The sequence below is a fragment of the Petaurus breviceps genome, unplaced genomic scaffold, assembly GCF_028583685.1.
Source record: "Petaurus breviceps papuanus isolate PSGF00001 unplaced genomic scaffold, PetGlider_PUasm1.0 164, whole genome shotgun sequence".
NCBI lineage: Eukaryota > Metazoa > Chordata > Mammalia > Diprotodontia > Petauridae > Petaurus > Petaurus breviceps.
Genome location: NW_027185735.1, coordinates 3,830,809 through 3,850,374, shown reverse-complemented (window position 1 = coordinate 3,850,374; position 19,566 = coordinate 3,830,809). Strand labels below are relative to the sequence as shown.

Genomic DNA, 19,566 nt, shown 5'->3' with positions numbered 1-19,566 from the left:
TTCTGCAGCTCCAAAGTTTGTTTAGAGTCCCCTTTTCACATGGATTGGGGAAGGTGGAAGCTGTGGCAGTGGGGAGGTCCTGCTTCTACTCTGCCATCTTGGCTCCTCCTGCTCTTTTCTGTAGATGGCTTTTTCAAAGAGTTCAGAGAGAAAGGGAGTAGAGATACAGAATGAAGTTGACAGGCATAGTAGGATCTAGTGAGGAAGATTTAGGTATGTTTGTAGAAGAAGTAAGTACTAGTTGGTAAATTGAAGACTAGAGAAAGGGATGATGGTGAGGGCAATCTACTAGTGAAGGCAAGAGGATATAGGATATTAAGTATGTGATCCAGCAGATCACTGAATGAGCAGTTAGCTAAGTGTCCCATTTAACTACAATATGCAAGAGTATGTGCTGTTCTACATTGGTAAAAGGAAGTTCTTCATGGGTTCAGTAAAAAAAAAACCCCAAACAATACAAACCCCCAGAACAACTTTTTATTTAAGCTAGCAATTAAAAACAAACCACTAATTATTTGTCTTTACCCTTCATCAATCAAGGCAATTCCTAACTTATCTTAGGCTATATTTTAGGCATTTCCTCCATAGAAACACACTGTGACTCAAGTATAGTAGTAAAACTGCTACAGAACCTAATCATGTACGTAAAAACATTTCTAAGAATATGTCTTCAAAGCTCCATTTCAAGATGTCAAGAACAGATCTCCTGGCAGGGAGTAAAGTCAGTCTATCAACAAGCACTTATTAAATGCCTACTGTACTCATTCTTGGGGATACAAGAAAGAGAAAAAAAGCAATCCTTGCACTTGAGGGGCTCACAATCTAATGAGACAACAGGCAAAACCTCTCCACTCCACTCCATCTCCCACTCAATGCCAAAATGGTCTTCAAATGCAGGTCTGACCATGTCAAACCCCTACTCAGATTCTAGCAGCTACCTACTGCTTCTAGGATCAAATATAAAATCTTCTGTGTAGTGTTCAAAGCCCTTCATAAATTTATCCTGCCCTGATCCCACTTTGGTCACCTTCCACCTTAGCCCCCTCCTCTCCCCACTGCCCCAATACTCTTTGATTCAGTGACAATGACCTCCATTTGGAACATAGTTGGTGTATAATAAATGTTTACTAACTGCCTGAAAGGCAGTGTGGTATAGCAGAGTGCTGGAGACCTTGGTTTAAATCCTGGCTCTGAAGTTTACTGTGTGACTCCAGGCAAGATACCACACTAAAGCTAACAGCAAAGATAATATTTATAGTACTTGTTTATATCTTGTTTATAATATATATCTTGTTTATAGACAGAGGCAGCTAGGTGGTAGGGTGAATAAAATTCTGGGCCTCTAGTGAGGAATAGTTCAAGTTCAAATCTGGCCTAAGATTCTAGCTGTAAGAACCTGGACCCTAGGGGCAGTCAGGTCGCACAGCGAGTGAGAGCACCGGCTCCAGTGTCGGGATAACCTGGGGATCGAATCCCGGGTTCAGACACTTGGCACCCACCCAGAAACACCTGGCCATGTAACCTTGAGCAAGTTACTTAACCCCAATTGCTTAGGGGCGGCCAGGTGGCTCAGCGAGTAAGATCACCAGCTCCAGTGTCAGGATGACCTGGGGATCAGATCCGGGCTCAGATACTTAGCACCACACCGTGAAATAACTGGCTGTGTAACCTTGAGCAAGTTACTTAACCCCAATTGCTTAAAAAAAAAAAAAGTCAACTGTAGGAAACTCTTTGCTGGTGCTGAGGCAGGATTCTGTTGCTTTGCTACGCTTGGATCTGGGTTGCAGTCTTGGGGGGCAGAACTGGGATGAGGAGGAGCTCTAGTGTGCAGAGCTTGTGGCAGCTGTGGAGAGGGAGTCCTTCTCACAGTTCTGAGGCAAGTGCCTAGAAGTAGCTCTGACTACTTCTGACTCCGAAGTAGCTGCACAAAAACCAAGAAATTTGGAACACAGCACTCTAGAGTTCTACCATGGCAAAAAACTCAAAAACCAAGTAACTGGCTGAGAAAATGAGCAAACAGAGAAAATGAAATCAGACTATATCTTCTTTAGTGACAAAGAAGATCAAAACATAGAACCAGAAGAAGAAAACAAAGTAAAAACTCCTGCATCAAAAGACTCTAAGAAAAATATGAATTGGTTACAGGCCATGGAGAAGCTCAAAAAGGATTTTGAAAATCAAGTAAAAGAAACAGAGGAAAAATTGGGAAGAGAAATGAAAATGATGCAAGAAAATCATGAAAAATGAGTCAACAGCTTGCTAAAGGAGACCCCAAAAAATACTGAAGAAAATAAATAGACTAACTCAAATGACAAAAGAGGTTCAAAAAGCCAATGAGGAGAATGCCTTAAAAAGTAGAATTGGAAAGATGGAAAAGGAAGTTCAAAAGCTCACTGAAGAAAACAATTCCTTCAAAATTAGAACAGAGCAAATGGAAGCTAATGATTTTATGAGAAATCAAGATACTATAAAACAGATCCAAAAGAATGAAAAAAAAAATAGAAGATAATGTGAAATATTTCATTGGAAAAACCACTGACCTTGAAAAATGATCCAGGAGAGCTAATTTAAAAATTATTGGACTGCCTGAAAGCCATGATCAAAAGAAGACCCTAGACATCATTTTCAAAAAATCATCAAAGAAAGCTGTCCTGACAGTCTGGAACCAGAAGGTAAAATAGAAACTGAAAGAATCCACCAGTTTCCTCTTGAAAAAGATCCCAAAAAGAAAACTCCTTGGAGTATTAAAGTCAAATTCCAGAGTTCCCAGGTCAAGGAGAAAATATTACTAGCAGTCAGGACCAATTTGAGTACTGTGGAAACACAATCAAGATAACACAAGATCTAGCAGCTTGTACATTAAGTGACTGAAGGGCTTGGAATATGATTTTCCAGAGGTCAAAGGAGCCAGGATTAAAACCAAGAATCACCTACCCAGCAAAACTAAGTAGACTTCAGGGGGAAATATGGATATTGAACAAAATAGAGACTTTCACCCTTTCTTGATGAAAAGACCAGAGCTGAACAGAAAATCTGACTTTCAAATACAAGTAGTAAGAAAAGCATGAAAAGGTAAACAGGAAAGAAAAAGCATAAGGAACTTATTAAAGTTTATATTCCTACACAGAAAGATAACTCATGAGACTTTTCTCAGTATTAGGATAGTTGAAGGGACTATATGTATATATGTATGTATGTATATGTATAAGTATATATATATATATGTGTGTGTATATGTATGTATGTATACATAGAGGGCACAGGGTGAGTTGAATATGAAGGGGTGATATCTAAAAAAGAAAATTAAGAGGTGAGAGAGGAATATATCGGGAGAAGGAGAAAAGGAGAGGTAGAATAGCGTAGCTTATCTCACATAAAAGATGTGCCTGAAACCTGGGCTGATATCTCACTTTTATTTATGAAATCCACAGTGTTTAACATGTGCCCTATAGGTACTAAGGAAATCAAACCAGAAAATCTTTATTTGGCATCTACTGAGTTAAAAGGATGGTTTTTTGGTACAGTGAACCAGGATTTTACCGATATGTCCTAAATACAAGAAATGCTGATTTTAAGCAATGTATTCTAAACATCCCATTAAATCAAATATTCTCAATTTGGGGTTCATGAATTTTTAAAATATTTTGATATGATTGGCTTCCTTTGTAATCCTGCATATTTTATCTTATGCATTTAAAAACATTCTAAAAAGGTGTTCACAGGCTTCACCAGACTGCCAAAGAAGTCCATGACACAAAAAAGATTCAGAACCCATATATTAAATAAAATAACTGAGAGGTCTTAGGAAGTTCACTTAAACTAGGAACTTAGTTTAATTACATATAGTTTGGCTGACTATACTGAATTTTATCTCCTTTCACCTTCTCTGTTTAGTTGTAATTAAGTGGTCAGAAAAGGAGAGAAAATCCCCCAAACAAGAAAGAATTTAACAAAAAAACAAAAAAATTGTAAGCTTTGAGATCACCACAATATGTGTAAATTGGAAGGGACCTTAAGGATTGCCTAGAATAATCCTCATATTTTATGGATCAAGGAAATGAAACATAAGGAGATTAAATTACTTTCCAAATTTATTAAGTAGCACTAAAAAGCAATATTCTTAATGTTTCTTTTTACCAAAAAGAAGTCTTACTTTTTATTAAATAAAGCTTCCTCTTCTCTGAAAAAATACATTTGCTCAGTTATTTGTGGAAAATATAAGAAGACCTATAGTTTAAGTCAAATTCAGAGATCAGTTTTCAAATACTCAAAACCATATCATTTTAAAATTATAATCGGAGATACAATTAGGTTATAAGAGCAACTAATGGCATCATGGGCAAAGTATAAAGCAAAAGACCTGGGTTCAAAAATTGCCTTTGACAACTACTCTCTATATGGCCATACAGGTATGTCACTTAACCTCTCAGAGCCTATAAAATGAGGGTGTTAAGATTAAATGGTCTCCAAGACCCCTTCCAGTTCTAAATCTATACCCTTACGATTTTTTTTTTAAACTTTCTTATTTTTCAAGAAAGATTTGCATGGGGGCGGCCAGGTAGCACAGCGAGTAAGAGCACCAGCTCCAGTGTCGGGGTGACCTGGAGATCGAATCTGGGCTCAGACACTTAGCACCCACCCAGAAACACCTGGCCGTGTAACCTTGAGCAAGTTGCTTAACCCCGACTGCTTTAAAAAAAAATAAAGAAAAGAAAGATTTGCATGCAGAACAAGCTGAGAGTGCTTGAAAAATATAGATTCTAAGACAAAGTGTATCAACACATTAAGGATAAGCTATCAACAGATGAATTCTCATTAGTCTCCCTATCTTTTCAAGGGTTAAACATTCACTGCATTAAAATTCTGAATAATGACACGTCTATTCTGTAATAGAAAAGAACATTATATCAAAATACTTACTTCATCTCTATAAAGTGGACTTGTATAATACATTATGTCCATTGCACTGCTGTTCAACATATCCCGTAAACCTCGTACTTTGTCAGGTGTAATAGAATCAACAGTGTCTGGAAATAAAGTTAAAGACCAAGTTAAACATTCAAAAACCAAAATAAAACATATACGAAGCTAAAACAAAATTACATAGTTTAGGAAATTGTCATAAATCAAACACTATTAGAATAATCTAACTAGTCACTGAATTACACTGGTTTTTGCTTAAATTATCTGCTAGGCACATAGAATGGAGGAGGGCAGTTCATTGTTTTGAGTGCTATTAAGTGGCAGCTTAGATAAATATAAGTAGGTGGTACTCTACTCCTCTTCCACCATATACACTCACTTTTTCCTCTTTGCTCTTCTTTATTTTTATTTCCTGTACTTTTTTTTTTTTTAAAAAGCAATTGGGGTTGGGGCGGCCAGGTAGCACAGCGAGTAAGAGCACCGGCTCCAGTGTCAGAACGACCTGGAGATCGAATCCCGGGCTCAGACACTTAGCACCCACCCAGAAACACCAGGCCGTGTAACCTTGAGCAAGTTACTTAACCCCAATTGCTTAGGGGCGGCCAGGTGGCTCAGCGAGTAAGAGTACTGGCTCCAGTGTCGGGATGACCTGGATCAAATCTGGCCTCAGATACTCAGCACCACACCCAGAAACAACTGGCCGTGTAACCTTGAGCAAGTTACTTAACCCCAATTGCTTAAAAAAAAAAAAAGCAATTGGGGTTAAGTAACTTGCCAAGGTTACATGGCCAGTTATTATTTTTGTGTGGGTGCCGAGTATCTGAGGCCGGAACTGATCCCGGGTCTCTTGACGCCAGGGCCGACGCTCTTACTCACTGCACCACCTGGCCACCCCATCCTGTACTTTATTTTTTTTAACTTTGGGTTTACTGATATCCATGGGTAATGTTTAGAATTATTAGCAATGGTATTACGAGGGTAAACACCAGAATAAATGTTGCTTTGTGTACAGACAATCAGCAGTTGTTTTGCAGTGGATTCTCTTCTCTCCCCCCCTACTTTACATTTTCTCCTATAGGGTTCTAATTTTCTCCCATGAAGTCAATTATCTTTTCCTTTCCAGTGACTTACCAAGTCATAACTATCCAGTTCTGGTCTCTCCTGAACTCCAGGCCCATATCACCAACTGCCCATGATATATTTCAAATTGGATATCCACAGGCATTTCTAATTTAACAGGTTCAAAAAAATGTCACTATCTTTCCTCCCAAATCCATCCCTTTTACATATTTCCCTATCTCTGTTAACAGTGGATGTCTTCACTAACATTCTCTCAGTTACCAAGGTTCATTCTTCACTCTTGCTCACTTTCACCCTTCTCCCCAAATCCAGTGGCCACATTTTGCCAATTCTATGTCAATAATATTTTTTGCATCAATTAATCAACAAATATTTACTAAGCATTTATACACCTAGCATTCAAAGAATATGTATTCTATCAAGGCAGACATTTCACTCACAAGGCTACCTCGCTCATTTGAGCCCTTATCACCTCAGTTTTGTACTGCAACGGTCTTCCATCACTCAAATTTCCTTTCCTTTTTATTTGAAAGTCTTTCTCCTGATGGCTTACAGAACTTCTAGTTTCAGAATTTAATTGAATTTAACCTCTATGTATCTTGGAGTTTACAAGCATGGATTTTTTATCCAGAAGTGATTTGTGAAATTTTTTTTAAATTTTATTTTCTATGTTGAGAAGTTCTGGGCAGTTCTTTTCTATTATTTCCTTATTATGATGTTAAAAATACTTGCTGGGGCGGCTAGGTGGTGCAGTGAATAGAGCACCGGCCCTAGGGTCAGGAGGACCAGAGTTCAAATCCGGCCTCAGACACTTGACACAATTACTAGCCATGTGACTTTGAGCAAGTCACTTAACCCCAATTGCCCTCCAAAAAAACCCCAAAAAACTTGTCTAGACATGTTCTTCTGGGAGACACTATGATCATTAGATGTCTGCATCCTATCTTTGAAATCTTTGTTTTGTTTGCACAGTGAGAATATTTTCTTTTACTGTTGATTTTTGCTTCTCTTCCTCTAGGTTGTACTTTATTTCTGTGTATTTGTTCAACACATTGTTCTTTTTTTTCTAATGTGAGGCTTACCATTGAAGATTCAAGTTGTTCTATTCTGCTAATTATTTTTGCTGTGCAATACAAATTTTATTCTAATAATTCTCATTTTTCTTTTAAACCACTCAGGTATTGTAGAGACATGAAGTTCTTAAAGGCCACCGACTTAAACAAAGGCTTTAATCAAGTGTTGGACTATTTTCCTTTATTTTGTAATATTTATTCAGAGAGACCTGCAACCATTTATTAGATCTGAAGACCATATTTATTTCTGCTGTTACTGGTTTTCCTGTTTATTTATCTGTTTATGGTTAAGGTTTTTGAGTTTTCTTCTTCCTGAAATCTTTCATACTTTTGAGTCCTTTTTTCTCCCTCATTTTCCATATAACTTACTTTATGACTCCCCTCTCATGTTAATTTCCTCCCTAATTTAGACAAGCTTAAATTTATGGTTCACCAGCCATAAATGTAGTGTCAGTGTAATATTTACAGCACTAACTGTGACTATAAATAGTTCCATATAGTGCTTGATTACAAAATACAACAAATTTTCCATACAGAGCACAGAATCAAAGCATTTATTTAGACACCATAAAACCAAATCCCAACACCAAGAAACTGAATCCATCAAAGCAACATAAAAGTTAATGCACCACAATGTAGCAGAGCTCTGCCTGGCTCCACCTGGGTGTTATGTTCTTTCAATCAGGCTTGGTGGAGTGCTGCACAATCCCTCACTTGCATGGTATCCTATCCTTGTGACCTGCTGACTTCTTCTGTTCCTCAGTTTTTTGGTCCAGCACTGGCACTTCAATTTTTTCTCCAGCATTATCTATTCGAAGCTCTGGGGGCTAGTGTTTCTGGGTAGTAGCCTCAGCAAGTTTTTAATCTTGAAGGGTTGTGGTCAACCTGAGTTTTGAGCAAATTTCCTCCACTTAGAGCCAAGCTCTCCACAGTATAGGAAAATGGGAGGAGGGATTGGGGTGTAGGACTGGGTTTTGATAAAGCCTAAATTGTTTCTTTGTATCTGATGGTGCAGTTTTGCTTTGCTGCCAGTAGTGAGAGGTGAAGGGATTTGAGTGAGCTCAAGATCAGTTCCTGGGTTTGGGGCATTAAAAAAAAAAATCCTTTGAATTCTAGGTATCCCAGACCATGGAAACAGCTGAAGTTGCCTTATCTTTGGCACATAATTTCTATTTTGGAGAGGTTTGTGAGGGACTGAAGAAAATATCATGTTGTTGCTCATTTGACTCAGAAAAGTTGGTATTTATCACATCCAAGCTTTGTTACTTACTAGTTTAGGGAGGTCTGTTAACTACTTTGGGTCCCAGTTTCTTCATCTATAATATGATGGGATCAGACAAGGTGGTCTCTAAAGTAATCTCTTCCACTACTAAAATCTTTTAAGCACTTTTTCCGCTATCTAAACATGTCTAGTTCCTGCAACCAATACTCTTCTGTTATGATCTTGAGGGCTTCCCCATTTTACTCACCCTACTCTAAGCACACATGAATTTGTCATATTTGCTAAAATATTACCCAGGACTGAACATAATAATCCAGACATGGGATAAACATAATCCATTACAGTGGAACTATCCCTTTACTTGTTCTGGACACAGTGTCTCCATCAATACATTAAATTTTTCAGATGTTAAATCATTTTGTTGACTTGAAACTGTAGTTCCCCCTAAATACACCAATGAGCATGAACCTTAGATGATGAATCTAACCATATCTTTTTTCTCATTTTGTATTTGTTAAGATGATTTGCTGAACCCATATGTAGGAATTTATGTTGTTCAGTTGTGTTAGCGGTGTTCTACTTTTCGTGATGACTCCATTTGGGGATTTCTTGGTAAAGATATGGAGTGGTTTGCTATTTCTTCTCCAACTCATTTTGCATATGAGGAGACTGAGGCAAACAGGGTTTAAGTGATTTCCCCAGGGTCATACAGCTAGTGTCTGAGGGCAGATTTGAACTCAGGAAGATGAGTCTTCCTGACTCCAGGCCAAGTACTCTAGTCATTGTGCCACCTAGCTGCCCAGGAATTTATATCTATCCCCATTAAATTATTAGATTCAAGAACATGATGAACCATATCCTCTAATATGATGACAATTCTTCTCAGCTTTGAATCACCAGCAAATGTGATAAGTAAGCCACTTATGCCTTTATTCCAGGTACATAATAATCAATCAATTGACAAACATTTATTAAGCACCTACTATATGCCAGGCCACTGTAAGAAAAATGTTATATGTCAACAGGGGCAAACACATATTTCTAGAGATCTTATGCAATGTTGATATTGAACTAGTGCCAAACACACCTAATTCTATGACCCAGTCCTACTGTCCACCTCATCCATCTTTGTCCACAAGGTTATTAAAACACTTTGTCTGAGATGATGGCTGCTGCTTTTTAGAAAATTCACCTGAAGCATATTAGATTCTGCTACAGGCCTTTATTTTAACTCTGTGTCTTTCAGTTTTAAGTGTGTCTCTTGTAAACAACATATTGCTGGATTCTGGTTTCTAATCCATTCTGCTATCTGCTTCCATTTCATGGATGAACTCATTCCATTCATATTCACAGTTACATGTCTAAGTATTCCCCTCCATCTCATTTTGTTTCTTCTCTTTTTTTTATCCTGCCTTTCCACAGAAGTCAATTCTGCTTTTAACCACAATTTCCCTTAATCTGATCTCCCTTTTATCATTCCCACCCTTTCTCTTATCCCCTCCCCCTCCTATTTCCCTACTGGGTAAGTAGCATTTCTATACACAAAAGAATATGTCCATATATATATGTATTCTTCCCTCTTTGAACCAATTCTAATGAAAGTGAAGTTTAAAAGCAGTGCCCCCCCATTCCCATTTTCCCCTCCACAGAAAAAGTTCTTCCTTGTCCACCCCTTTTATGTCAGAAAATTTTTACCATTCTACCTCTCCCTTCCCCCTTCTCAACCTTTCATTTTTTGGGGGGTGATCATTTCAACATAATCAACTCACATTAATTCCCGCTATCTAATGACCTCCTAGTAATGATAAAGTTCTTAGGAGTTATATGTCATCATCTTCCCATATAGGAATACAAACAGTCTAACTTTATTGAGTTCTCTTTCATGTTTACCTTTTTATGTTTCTTTTGAGTCCGTGTTTAAATGTCAAAATTTCTATTCAGGTCTGGTCTTTTTATTTATTTCATTAATAATTTTCCCCCCAAAAGATTATAATTAGTTTTGTTGGGCAAGTTATTCTTTGCTGTAATCCTAGCTCCGTTGCCTTCCAGAATAATCATATTCTCCAAGACCTCCAGTCCTTTAACTTGGAAGCTGCTAAATCTTGTGCAATCCTGTAGAACAATGATATTTGAATTATTTCTTTCCGATGCTTGCAACATTTTTTCCTTGACCTAGGGACTCTGAAATTTGGCTTATATATCCCTGGGAGTTTTCATTTGAAGACTTCTTTGGGGAGGTGATCAGTGGATTCTTTTATTTGTCTTATTCTCTGGATCTGGATATCAGAGCAGTTTTCCTTAATTTCTTGAAATATGACATTTAGGGTCTTTTTTTGATTATGGCTTCCAGGTAGTCCAAGAATTCTTAAATTATCTCTCCTGAATTTATTTTCTAGGCCTGCTGCTTTTCCCATCAGATATTTCACATTTTCTTTTATTTCTTCATTCTTTTGACTTTTATCATTTCTTGATGCCAGCTTCTGCTTAACCAATTCTCATTTTTAAGCATTTCTTCAATGAATTTTTATACCTCCTTTTTCAATTGGTCAATTTTGTTTTTCAAGGTATTTTCTTCAGTCTTTTTTTTGTGCCTATTTTGCCAAGTTATTAATTCTCTTCACATAATTTTCCTGTATTACTCTTTTTTCACCATTTTTTTTCCTCTACCATTCTTATCTTTTTTGCTTTTTTTTTTGGGAGGGGGGAAGCAATTGGGGTTAAGTGACTTGCCCAAGGTCACACAGTTTTGAACTTAGGTCCTCCTGCCTCCAGGGCAGGTGCTCTATTCACTGAGCCACCTAGCCACCCCTCTTATCTTTTTCTTTAAGTCCTCCAGAAATTCTTGCTAAGCTTGGGTCCAATTAGCATTTTTTCTTTGTAGCTGCTTTCACAATGTGGTCTTAAGAGTTTGTCCTGGTCTTCTCTGCCTTTTATGATGGAGTTCTTATTTTGTTGTTGTTTGCACATTTTTTTTCTGGCCTATTTTTTTGACTTTGAACTTTATGTTAAAGTTAGGCTGCTCAACTGGGGTTGGGGAGCCACTGCCCCAAGCTTCAGGCTTTTTCATGCTATTTTCAGAGCTAGTTCTGGGGGTGTCTTTTGGGTGCTGCTCTCTTGGTCTGTACTCTGATCTTAATACAGGTAAGGTCCTTGGTTCCCTGCAGCCACAGGTACTAGCCTTCCCTCTCCCTTGAAAATGTGACCAGAGCCCCTACACCCTAGCAACCAACCCCCCAGCACTCCTCTCTGCCCTGGAACTGCAACCCAGCACTGTGTATAGGTAATAGACATGTGAATCAGTGCCAGCAACAGCTTATTTCATATCTTTCTGACTAGTTGTCCAACCTCTTTACCATCTCTGGGCTGAGAGCTTTCAAAACTGCTACTGTTGGGGCGGCCAGGTAGCACAGCGAGTAAGAGCACTGGTTCCAGTGTTGGGATGACCTGGGGATCAAATCCGGGCTCGGACACTTAGCACCACACCCAGAAACACCTGGTCCGGTAACCTTGAGCAAGTTACTTAACCCCAATTGCTTAGGGGCAGCCAGGTAGCACAGAGAATAAGAGCACCAGCTCCAGTGTCAGGATGACCTGGGGATCAAATCCGGGCTCAGACACTCAGCACCACACCCAGAAATAGCTGGCTGTATAACCTTGAGCAAGTTACTTAACACCAATTGCTAAAAAAAAAAAAAAAAAACTGCTGCTGTTGCTGTGTCACATATGTGGGTTCCAGATGTGATTATACTTCCTAAGTTTTCTTAGTCCAGAAAATGTCTACCTTTACATTTTTTGATTCTGCCGCTCCCAAATTTGATTTGAGGTGTTATTTTAAAAGTTGTTTGGAGCAGAATGTTGGAAGAATTCAGCTGGATTGCCTCTAATCTGTCACCCTGTATCCTCTTTTCTCCCCCATGTCTTAACACTATGCTCTTAAGAGATCTCAGGGGTGGCTCATGCCAGGATCTGAAGACTTTCTGTGACTGATACAGGGCAAGCTCATGACCCCAAATTTGGTTTTGTAGACTTTTTCCTGGTAGGAACTACAGTAGATTGCTCCAGGTGCTAGGCAGCTAGTTGAAAGGCTCTACAGGTTCAGATTAATACAACTTTAGGATTCTCTGGATCTGAGCTCCCTGCCCTCAAACCCCTTGCTCAGTTAAAACTCTTTATCCCAGATTAATGGACTGAATCCATGAACTTGCTCCAGGTCAGAGCCACCTGGCTGCATTCTCTTTCTGTTCCTACTCCTGTACCAGTACACAGCCTCAGGGCAGGTCTGAGCTGGATCCAGGACTACTGTGTCCTGGTATACAACTGCAAATCTGTAAGCTTAAGTCTGCACCTCACTAAAGATTGCTGCCTCAATCCATGATAAATCCACAGCTAGAAAGATACAGATGCTGGTAGCTCACGTTCTTGTCACTTGCAAGGTACACAGCATCAAGGCTGCATCCACCATGCTCCTTGCCCTCATAACCAGGTGCAGGCCAAATGGCTTGCTCCCTTTGCTCACATGGGTTAGAAAATTACTTACTGTGGTTTCTTAGATTTCCTGACCACTACTTGGTCTGTTGCTCTTTCTAGATCTTTAGTGGAGTAGTTATAGGGCATAACAAGTTACATTACTTCTTCCTATTCCACCATCTTTGCCAGAGTGTTCTTGATCCTGAGTGTCCTTGATTGAGCTCGCCACCACTCCTCCAAATGTGCAAAAAATAAAACTAAATCCTTTTGCACAAATGAGATTATTTATTTTAAGTGCTCCTCAAACCTTAAAATAGTATGATAAACCTCAGTTATTGTTGTCTTTAGCAGTAATTGCTAGCCTTAGCTTATTCTGAGCTTTAACATCCTGGACACTACTCACAGGATTTTGCCACCTTTTTCTACATTTTTTTTTGAGACTACAGCTGATCTTTTATCTGGGTTTCTTTAGCCAAATTCTCCTTAAGTGTCTCAGGGTCTTCAGTTTCCTATCCTTACTGAACTGTCTTCCCTATATGAATTTAGGCCATTAAGCACTTTCACCATCTTTCCATTTTGGGTGGGTAGACTTTCCCTCTCCTCTAGCAGTCCTTCATATACTGTTTTCCCTCATTAGAAATAAGTTCCTTGTGGGCAGGGATTGTCTAGTTTTCTTTTATTTGTATTCCCAGCACTTAGCACAGTGCCTTAGCAAATACCTTATTTATCTACTTACCAATCATTTTTCTCCTATATACAAAGTTGCCAAATAATCTTCCCAAGCCACAGGTCAACTCCCCTATTCAAAAGCTTTTTCTGAGGCCCCACTGCCTTTAGGACAAAATATAAACTCTTTAGCTTGGCATTTAAGGTAACCTGTTTCCCTCATTCCTTTCCATTCATATTTCACATGTCCTCCCTTTATTCTACGTTTCAGCCAACCTGGATTATTAGCTGTTCTCCAAATCAGACATTCTGTCATACTTGTTATTGTACACTTGTATAAGCCTCCCCCAAAGTCAGGAATAAATCCTTATTCTAATAACTTCTTCATTTCTGCTTTTCAGCATTCTTATCCTTCTTATCTTCTCCCTTCTCAAACTATTTTGTATTTTTAATGTTTGTATATTCTGAACCCATCCAGTAAAGAAAGTGTTAACTCTTTAAAGTTCTATTTTGGTCTTTCTAGCTTCTGTATTTGACATAGTGACTTTTGAAAAGTATCACTTAATATAAGTGTTGAAGTGAATTGTGTTAAATTATCACTAGCACATTAAACATAATACACAGCAGACAAGAAAGTAAATAACAGTTAATCTACTCAGTTCTGAGCAGGATCATTGAAATCACAAGCTAAGACTGCCTAAACTGAGGAACCCTATTTATAGAATATAAAGTTACTGTAAGAAGACAACAAGTGGATTGTAAGTTTCTGCTGCCATAGGATCATACAGTCTTTTGACTCCTCTCCTCCCCCACTTTCATCTATTTCCTCTTAGGCACCTCAGGAATATGTGAGATGATATCTAAACAAGAAGTTACTGTGGAAGATCTTTATAAGAGTAAATAAACATTTAACGAAAACCTCTGAGATTTTGTATTCATTTCATTAAGAATGATCATAAAATGATAGACCTAAATCAAAGATCATTTACTGTAACCTACTACAGACAAGGAAATTGAGTAAGATAAAATAAAAAGTTTTATAATTAAAAAAATTGTAAATAATGCTAACCTCAGTGTATGATAATATTATTTTTATTTATTTAAAGTTTCAATGATCAAGTAATATATCAATCAGCAAGCATTTATTAAGCACTTACTATGCCAGGCACTGTGCTAAACTCTGGGTATAGAAAGGAAAAGTTATGTTCTCTGCCCTCAAGGAGCCACATTCTAACAAAGGAGACAACAAGCAAACAGCTATGTACATATAAGACAATTTAAATGTGAAATAATCTCAGAAGGGCATTGCGGTGGGGGCAGAGGAGAGAGAGAGGGAGAGCAGTTGGTTGAGTTTTGTAGGAAATTAGGAGACACATGTAAGGAGGGAGACCATTCTAGGTTATGGGAGTCAGATAGTGAAGACACAGGGTTGGGAGATAAAGGTTATCTTGTACAAGAAACAGCAATGAGGCCAGTCACCAAACCCTAGAGTACATGAAAGTGAGTAAATATAAGAAGACTGGAAAGGTAACAGAGTTAGATTGTGAAGGACTTTAAAAGACAAATAGTAGATTTTATATATGATCCTGAAAGCAATAGGAAGGCACTGGAGTTAACTGTGCAAGTGTGTGAGGGGAAGGAAGGAGGTGACACAGTCAGATCCGTGCTTTAAGAAGAATACTGGCAGCTGAATGGAGGTTGTATTGAAGTAGGAAGAGTCGAGGCAAGGAGACCAAATACAAGGTTATTGTAATAGTCTACAAATGAGGTGATAAGGGCTTGTACCAGGGTGGTGGCTGTGTGCGTGGAGAGAAAGGGACACATACAAGTGATGCTGTAGAGAAAATGTAGCAACAAATTGGATATGTTGGGGGTGGGGATAATGTGAGTGATGAGTTAGTTAAAGGTAATAAAGTTGTGAGCCAGGGTGTGATAGTGCTAATAATATCTACTAGTGCTTCCCCATAACATGGGTTACCAGACTTCCTTATCTCTTGCATGTGGTTTAATTTTCCCTAAAAGATAAAGCTGTCACTGAGACTTGACTGGCCATTGCTTAACCTGACACTGCTTACCTAAGGTCATAACAAGTCCTACCCATATAGAGACTGGGTCTTTCAAATTCAGTAGGTGCCTGACACCAAGTGAGTCACTATGATTTGTCCTGATGACATATTGACCAGAAGTGTTTCCATAAGGAGGCAAGAGAAGCCACATCTACCAAAGCTGAAGATAAGTGCCACTGTAATTCAGCTGCATATCCTTGCTATGTTATAGTAAAGGAAACTTCCTTTATTTTATTCGACTTCTAAGTGCCAAAATCAAACCTGAATTAACAACTTCAGAATCATCCTCAACTTTCATCCTTTCCCCTCATAAACAATTATCAAGTTTTGTCAATTCTATATTCACAACTTCTGATTCATCCCTTTTCTTCATTCATAAGATGGTATGCCATTCCATTTTAGGCTCTCATAACCTCTTGCTTGCACTATTGCAACAGTCTTAATTGGACTCTCTTTTGTCAAGCTTCTTCTGTCTCTAATCTACCATTCATAGAGCAGACAAACTGATGTTCCTCGAGCACATCTCTGACATCATTCCCCTAAATAATAATCTTCAGTGTCTCTAGGATAAAATACAAAATCCTCTGCTTGGCATTTACTGCCTTTTACAATCTGCCTCCAGTCTACCCTTCCATTCTAAGAGGCTAGTCAAACTAGTTTTACTTCTTGTTCTCAGAGTTCAGAATTTCAATGCTCATCACCAGCCTTTGAATAAGATTTAATAGTACCAGAGATAGAGCTGCAAGAGAGCTTGGAGATAAGAGTCCAATCTCTTCATTTTACAAAGAAGAAAATAGAACTAAGGATGTTAAGTAACTTGCCCAAGATGGGTCTTCTGAAAGTGCCAATCCTCTTTCCAGTGTACCACACCCACCAGCAGTAGGATTCCCATGAATTGATTGATTCTATATTTTCAGACTGGGAAAGTGATAGGGAGATTTAATCTCAGTGGCTACAAACATATTCTTTTAGGAGGAAGTGGAAAGGCTTACATACTGATATACCTAATGCCTGCAATGATTACTGTACAAGCTACTCCATTAGTAGTTTTCTTTGATTATAGTGTTCTTGATACTGAATTCACCACATTTTGCAAGGAAATAGATATTGCAATGGTTCTTGAGACTGATAATCTGAGAAAAGTGTACACAGCTATAAAATGCTGAAGTTAGACTGTCTCATCTAGAACTATACTCAAAAAAGTATTTAATTATGATCAACCATGTCTAGAACCACTGTCTGGTCCCAATATCACTTGGCCCCATAAATACAAATTATCACAATCTATTTGTCTGTGACGGAAAATGTTGTATGGTCACATTTCTCTCTATTCTCCACAAAAGCCCATCAAAGTGGAAAGGTAATCTGAAGAAATATTTCTTCCCCAAAAGGAAAAGCAGAGCTTAACTTTCATATCAGTGACCTACCAGATAAACTGTTCTAATACCCTCAAATCATCTTCCCTTTTTTGCTCATATTCACTATGTTTCAAGGGTCATTATTTCACCTGCTTTAATTTTTACCCATTCATTAAATCTCAATTAAAATTCCACTCCCTTCCTGCCTTTTATTTAAAAATAAGTAAACAAACAAAAAAACCCTTGGTTTAACATTATCCAGCTCCTAGTTCAATTCAATACAAGCATTTCTTAAGTACAATAAGGTGAAAATTGCAATGCTAGGTGTGAGAGATTCAAAAGATGAAATAAACATAGACCTCTGGGAAGTAATTTGGAACCATGTCCCCCAAAGTCACTAAAATTGTTCTTGCCTTTTGACCCAGCTATACCACTAAGAGATCAAAGGAGGGAGAGGAAGAATGTCTTTGTACAAAAATATTTATAGCAACTGTCTTTGTAGTAGTAGCTCAAAACTAGAAACTAAACGACAACCACTTATTAGGGAAGGGCTAAACAAATTACAACAGTATAAGAAAAATAATCAAACAGTTTCAGGGGAAATGGGAATGATATGCCCTGCCTACTAAAATAATCCTACTCATCCTTCACGACTCATTTCAAATGGATTTTCCTCCATGAACTTTTTCCTGTTCTCTTTATCCAAGAAGTAATCTTTCCCTCACTTATTCTCATTGAAAAGTCTCTTCGCGCATTTATATCCTGAGAATTAATGAAGCAAACTGAACAAAAGTGGGAAAACAATTCATATAATGATAGCATTATAAAGAAAGGCTTTAGAACTCTGATCAATGACTCCCATCAATCCTTAGCCAGAGGACTGAAAATGAAACATGCTATCTACTTTTTACCAGAGAGGTGATACTTAAAATGCTGCATAAGACATACAGTTTTGGACATGTCTATTGCCTAATTTTTTGGGCAAAGTCTATTGCTGAGCTATGTATATTCGTTACAAGAGTTACTTTTTATTTTTATTGTTCAAATAGGAGAGAATGTAAGATAATAAATGTGTGTAAATAAATAAAATGCAAAAAGTCCCATAGACCCTGTTCTCAAGGAGATTATAATCTCTCAGGTAATGTAAAACACGTCTACAAATAACTACAATACATTTTCAATATGATCAAAGCAATGTAGAGGCAAAAAGTACTTGGAGAGATTCAAGGAAGAAGACCTCATTCATTTTCAGGTATGAGAATCAGGGAGTAGGTACACCTAAATTGGTTCTTGAAGGCAACAGACTGAATGTACCTCCATCAAGAGCAAGTTTTGATCTCCACTCAACAGGCAGAAATTCAACATGTGTTGCATGATTAGAAAAGTGCTTCTCTTCTATTTTTCTTGCAGCATCTCTCATCCTATTAAGAAAAAGGAACTCATTAGGTTAAGTTACAAAGGGAACCTTAAAACACAGTAAATTTATATTCCCTTCATAATATGTCACTAAGCTGTTAATTAAATTTTAGTTTAGTTGCTTGTCATTACTTCTCACTAATACAACCTAATTTCCAAACCCTTTATCCATGAATGCTCCCTGAGGGTTTTTTTCTTTTTCATCTTACTTCTAAAAGTTACTTTAAAAGGAATTCAGTTAGATTTTATGGATAGTTCAGTCTCTCGAAGTTTGGCACCTTAGAGAAGATAGATAGGCATGTGTCCAAGTAAATTGATGATTCTCTTATTTGTATTCAAGAATGAAATTATAACAGTTCCTGTGTTTTCAAAGATCTCATCCTTAACAAATCTGAGTATGAAAGAAGATAAGCATCAATACTCAAAAAATAGGATGCTTGAAGAAAAGAATATTGGAATTGATTCCCACTATTAAACATTAAGATTGTCAAATAATTTCTTCTCAGCTATTGATGAAAGTTATACTATCATATTTTATTATGATATGACAACGTGTTAAACAAACACATAACATACAACAACCCTTGAATTTAAAAGGAGCATAATTCCTGTTTTCATTTACCTTTTTTTGGAAGCACAACTGGGGTTCCACTTCAAGGAATAAAATCATCAGTACTGTGTATACTCACACCTTTCTAACAAGCTGATCTGATCCCACAAAGTATAAAGCAATTATCATAACTTCTGATATGGTAATGTAAGGTAAGTATAAATAATATACTAAAAATGTCTGACTCGCAACATATCTTATGAAAATTATTTTTAAAGCTTTGGGTCTCCATAACTAGAAACACTACAATGATTTCAATTGGTAGATGGTTGAGAAAACATTGTTCCATATCTATAAATAAGACAAAAAAACCACTTTATATATCATACAGGTGTGCATATTTATATAAAAATATAATTTTCCCCTGGTGAAAAAGATAAAATTTTACATGTTATTTTGTGGCTAATAAGAGTTGTTAACAGCTTATACTGCCATGTTTAAATATAATGCAGCATAACCTATTCTTGTGAAACTTAGGCATTGCTATGTCATAATGCTAAATCCTTATTTTGGAAAAGAATTCGAGAAATGTAAGAAAACTTAAGAGATGATCTAGTACAAATTTATTACTTTACAGATGAAGAAACCAAGGCCCAGAGATGTTAAAAGATTTGCCTAAGGCCATATCACTAGAGAGTCAGAGTTAGGATAAGAACACAGTGCTCATTTCTAAATCAGGAGTCTT

General features: G+C 37.5%; 1 protein-coding gene across 5 annotated transcripts in view; it reads right to left on the bottom strand.

Moving 5' to 3' along the window:
- The window catches only part of DDHD1 (DDHD domain containing 1), a 124,773-nt gene that overhangs the window by 39,768 nt on the left and 65,439 nt on the right, over window positions 1–19,566 (bottom strand). For 4 of the 5 annotated variants that reach the window (XM_069082210.1, XM_069082209.1, XM_069082211.1 and 1 more), the window contains 2 exons: window positions 18,170–18,276; window positions 4,921–5,027 (listed from right to left, as the gene is read on the bottom strand). In XM_069082210.1, the coding sequence (XP_068938311.1) occupies window positions 4,921–5,027; window positions 18,170–18,276 (214 nt within the window). The remainder of the gene's footprint in view (window positions 1–4,920; window positions 5,028–18,169; window positions 18,277–19,566) is intronic. The other variant, XM_069082213.1, reaches the window with a different exon arrangement.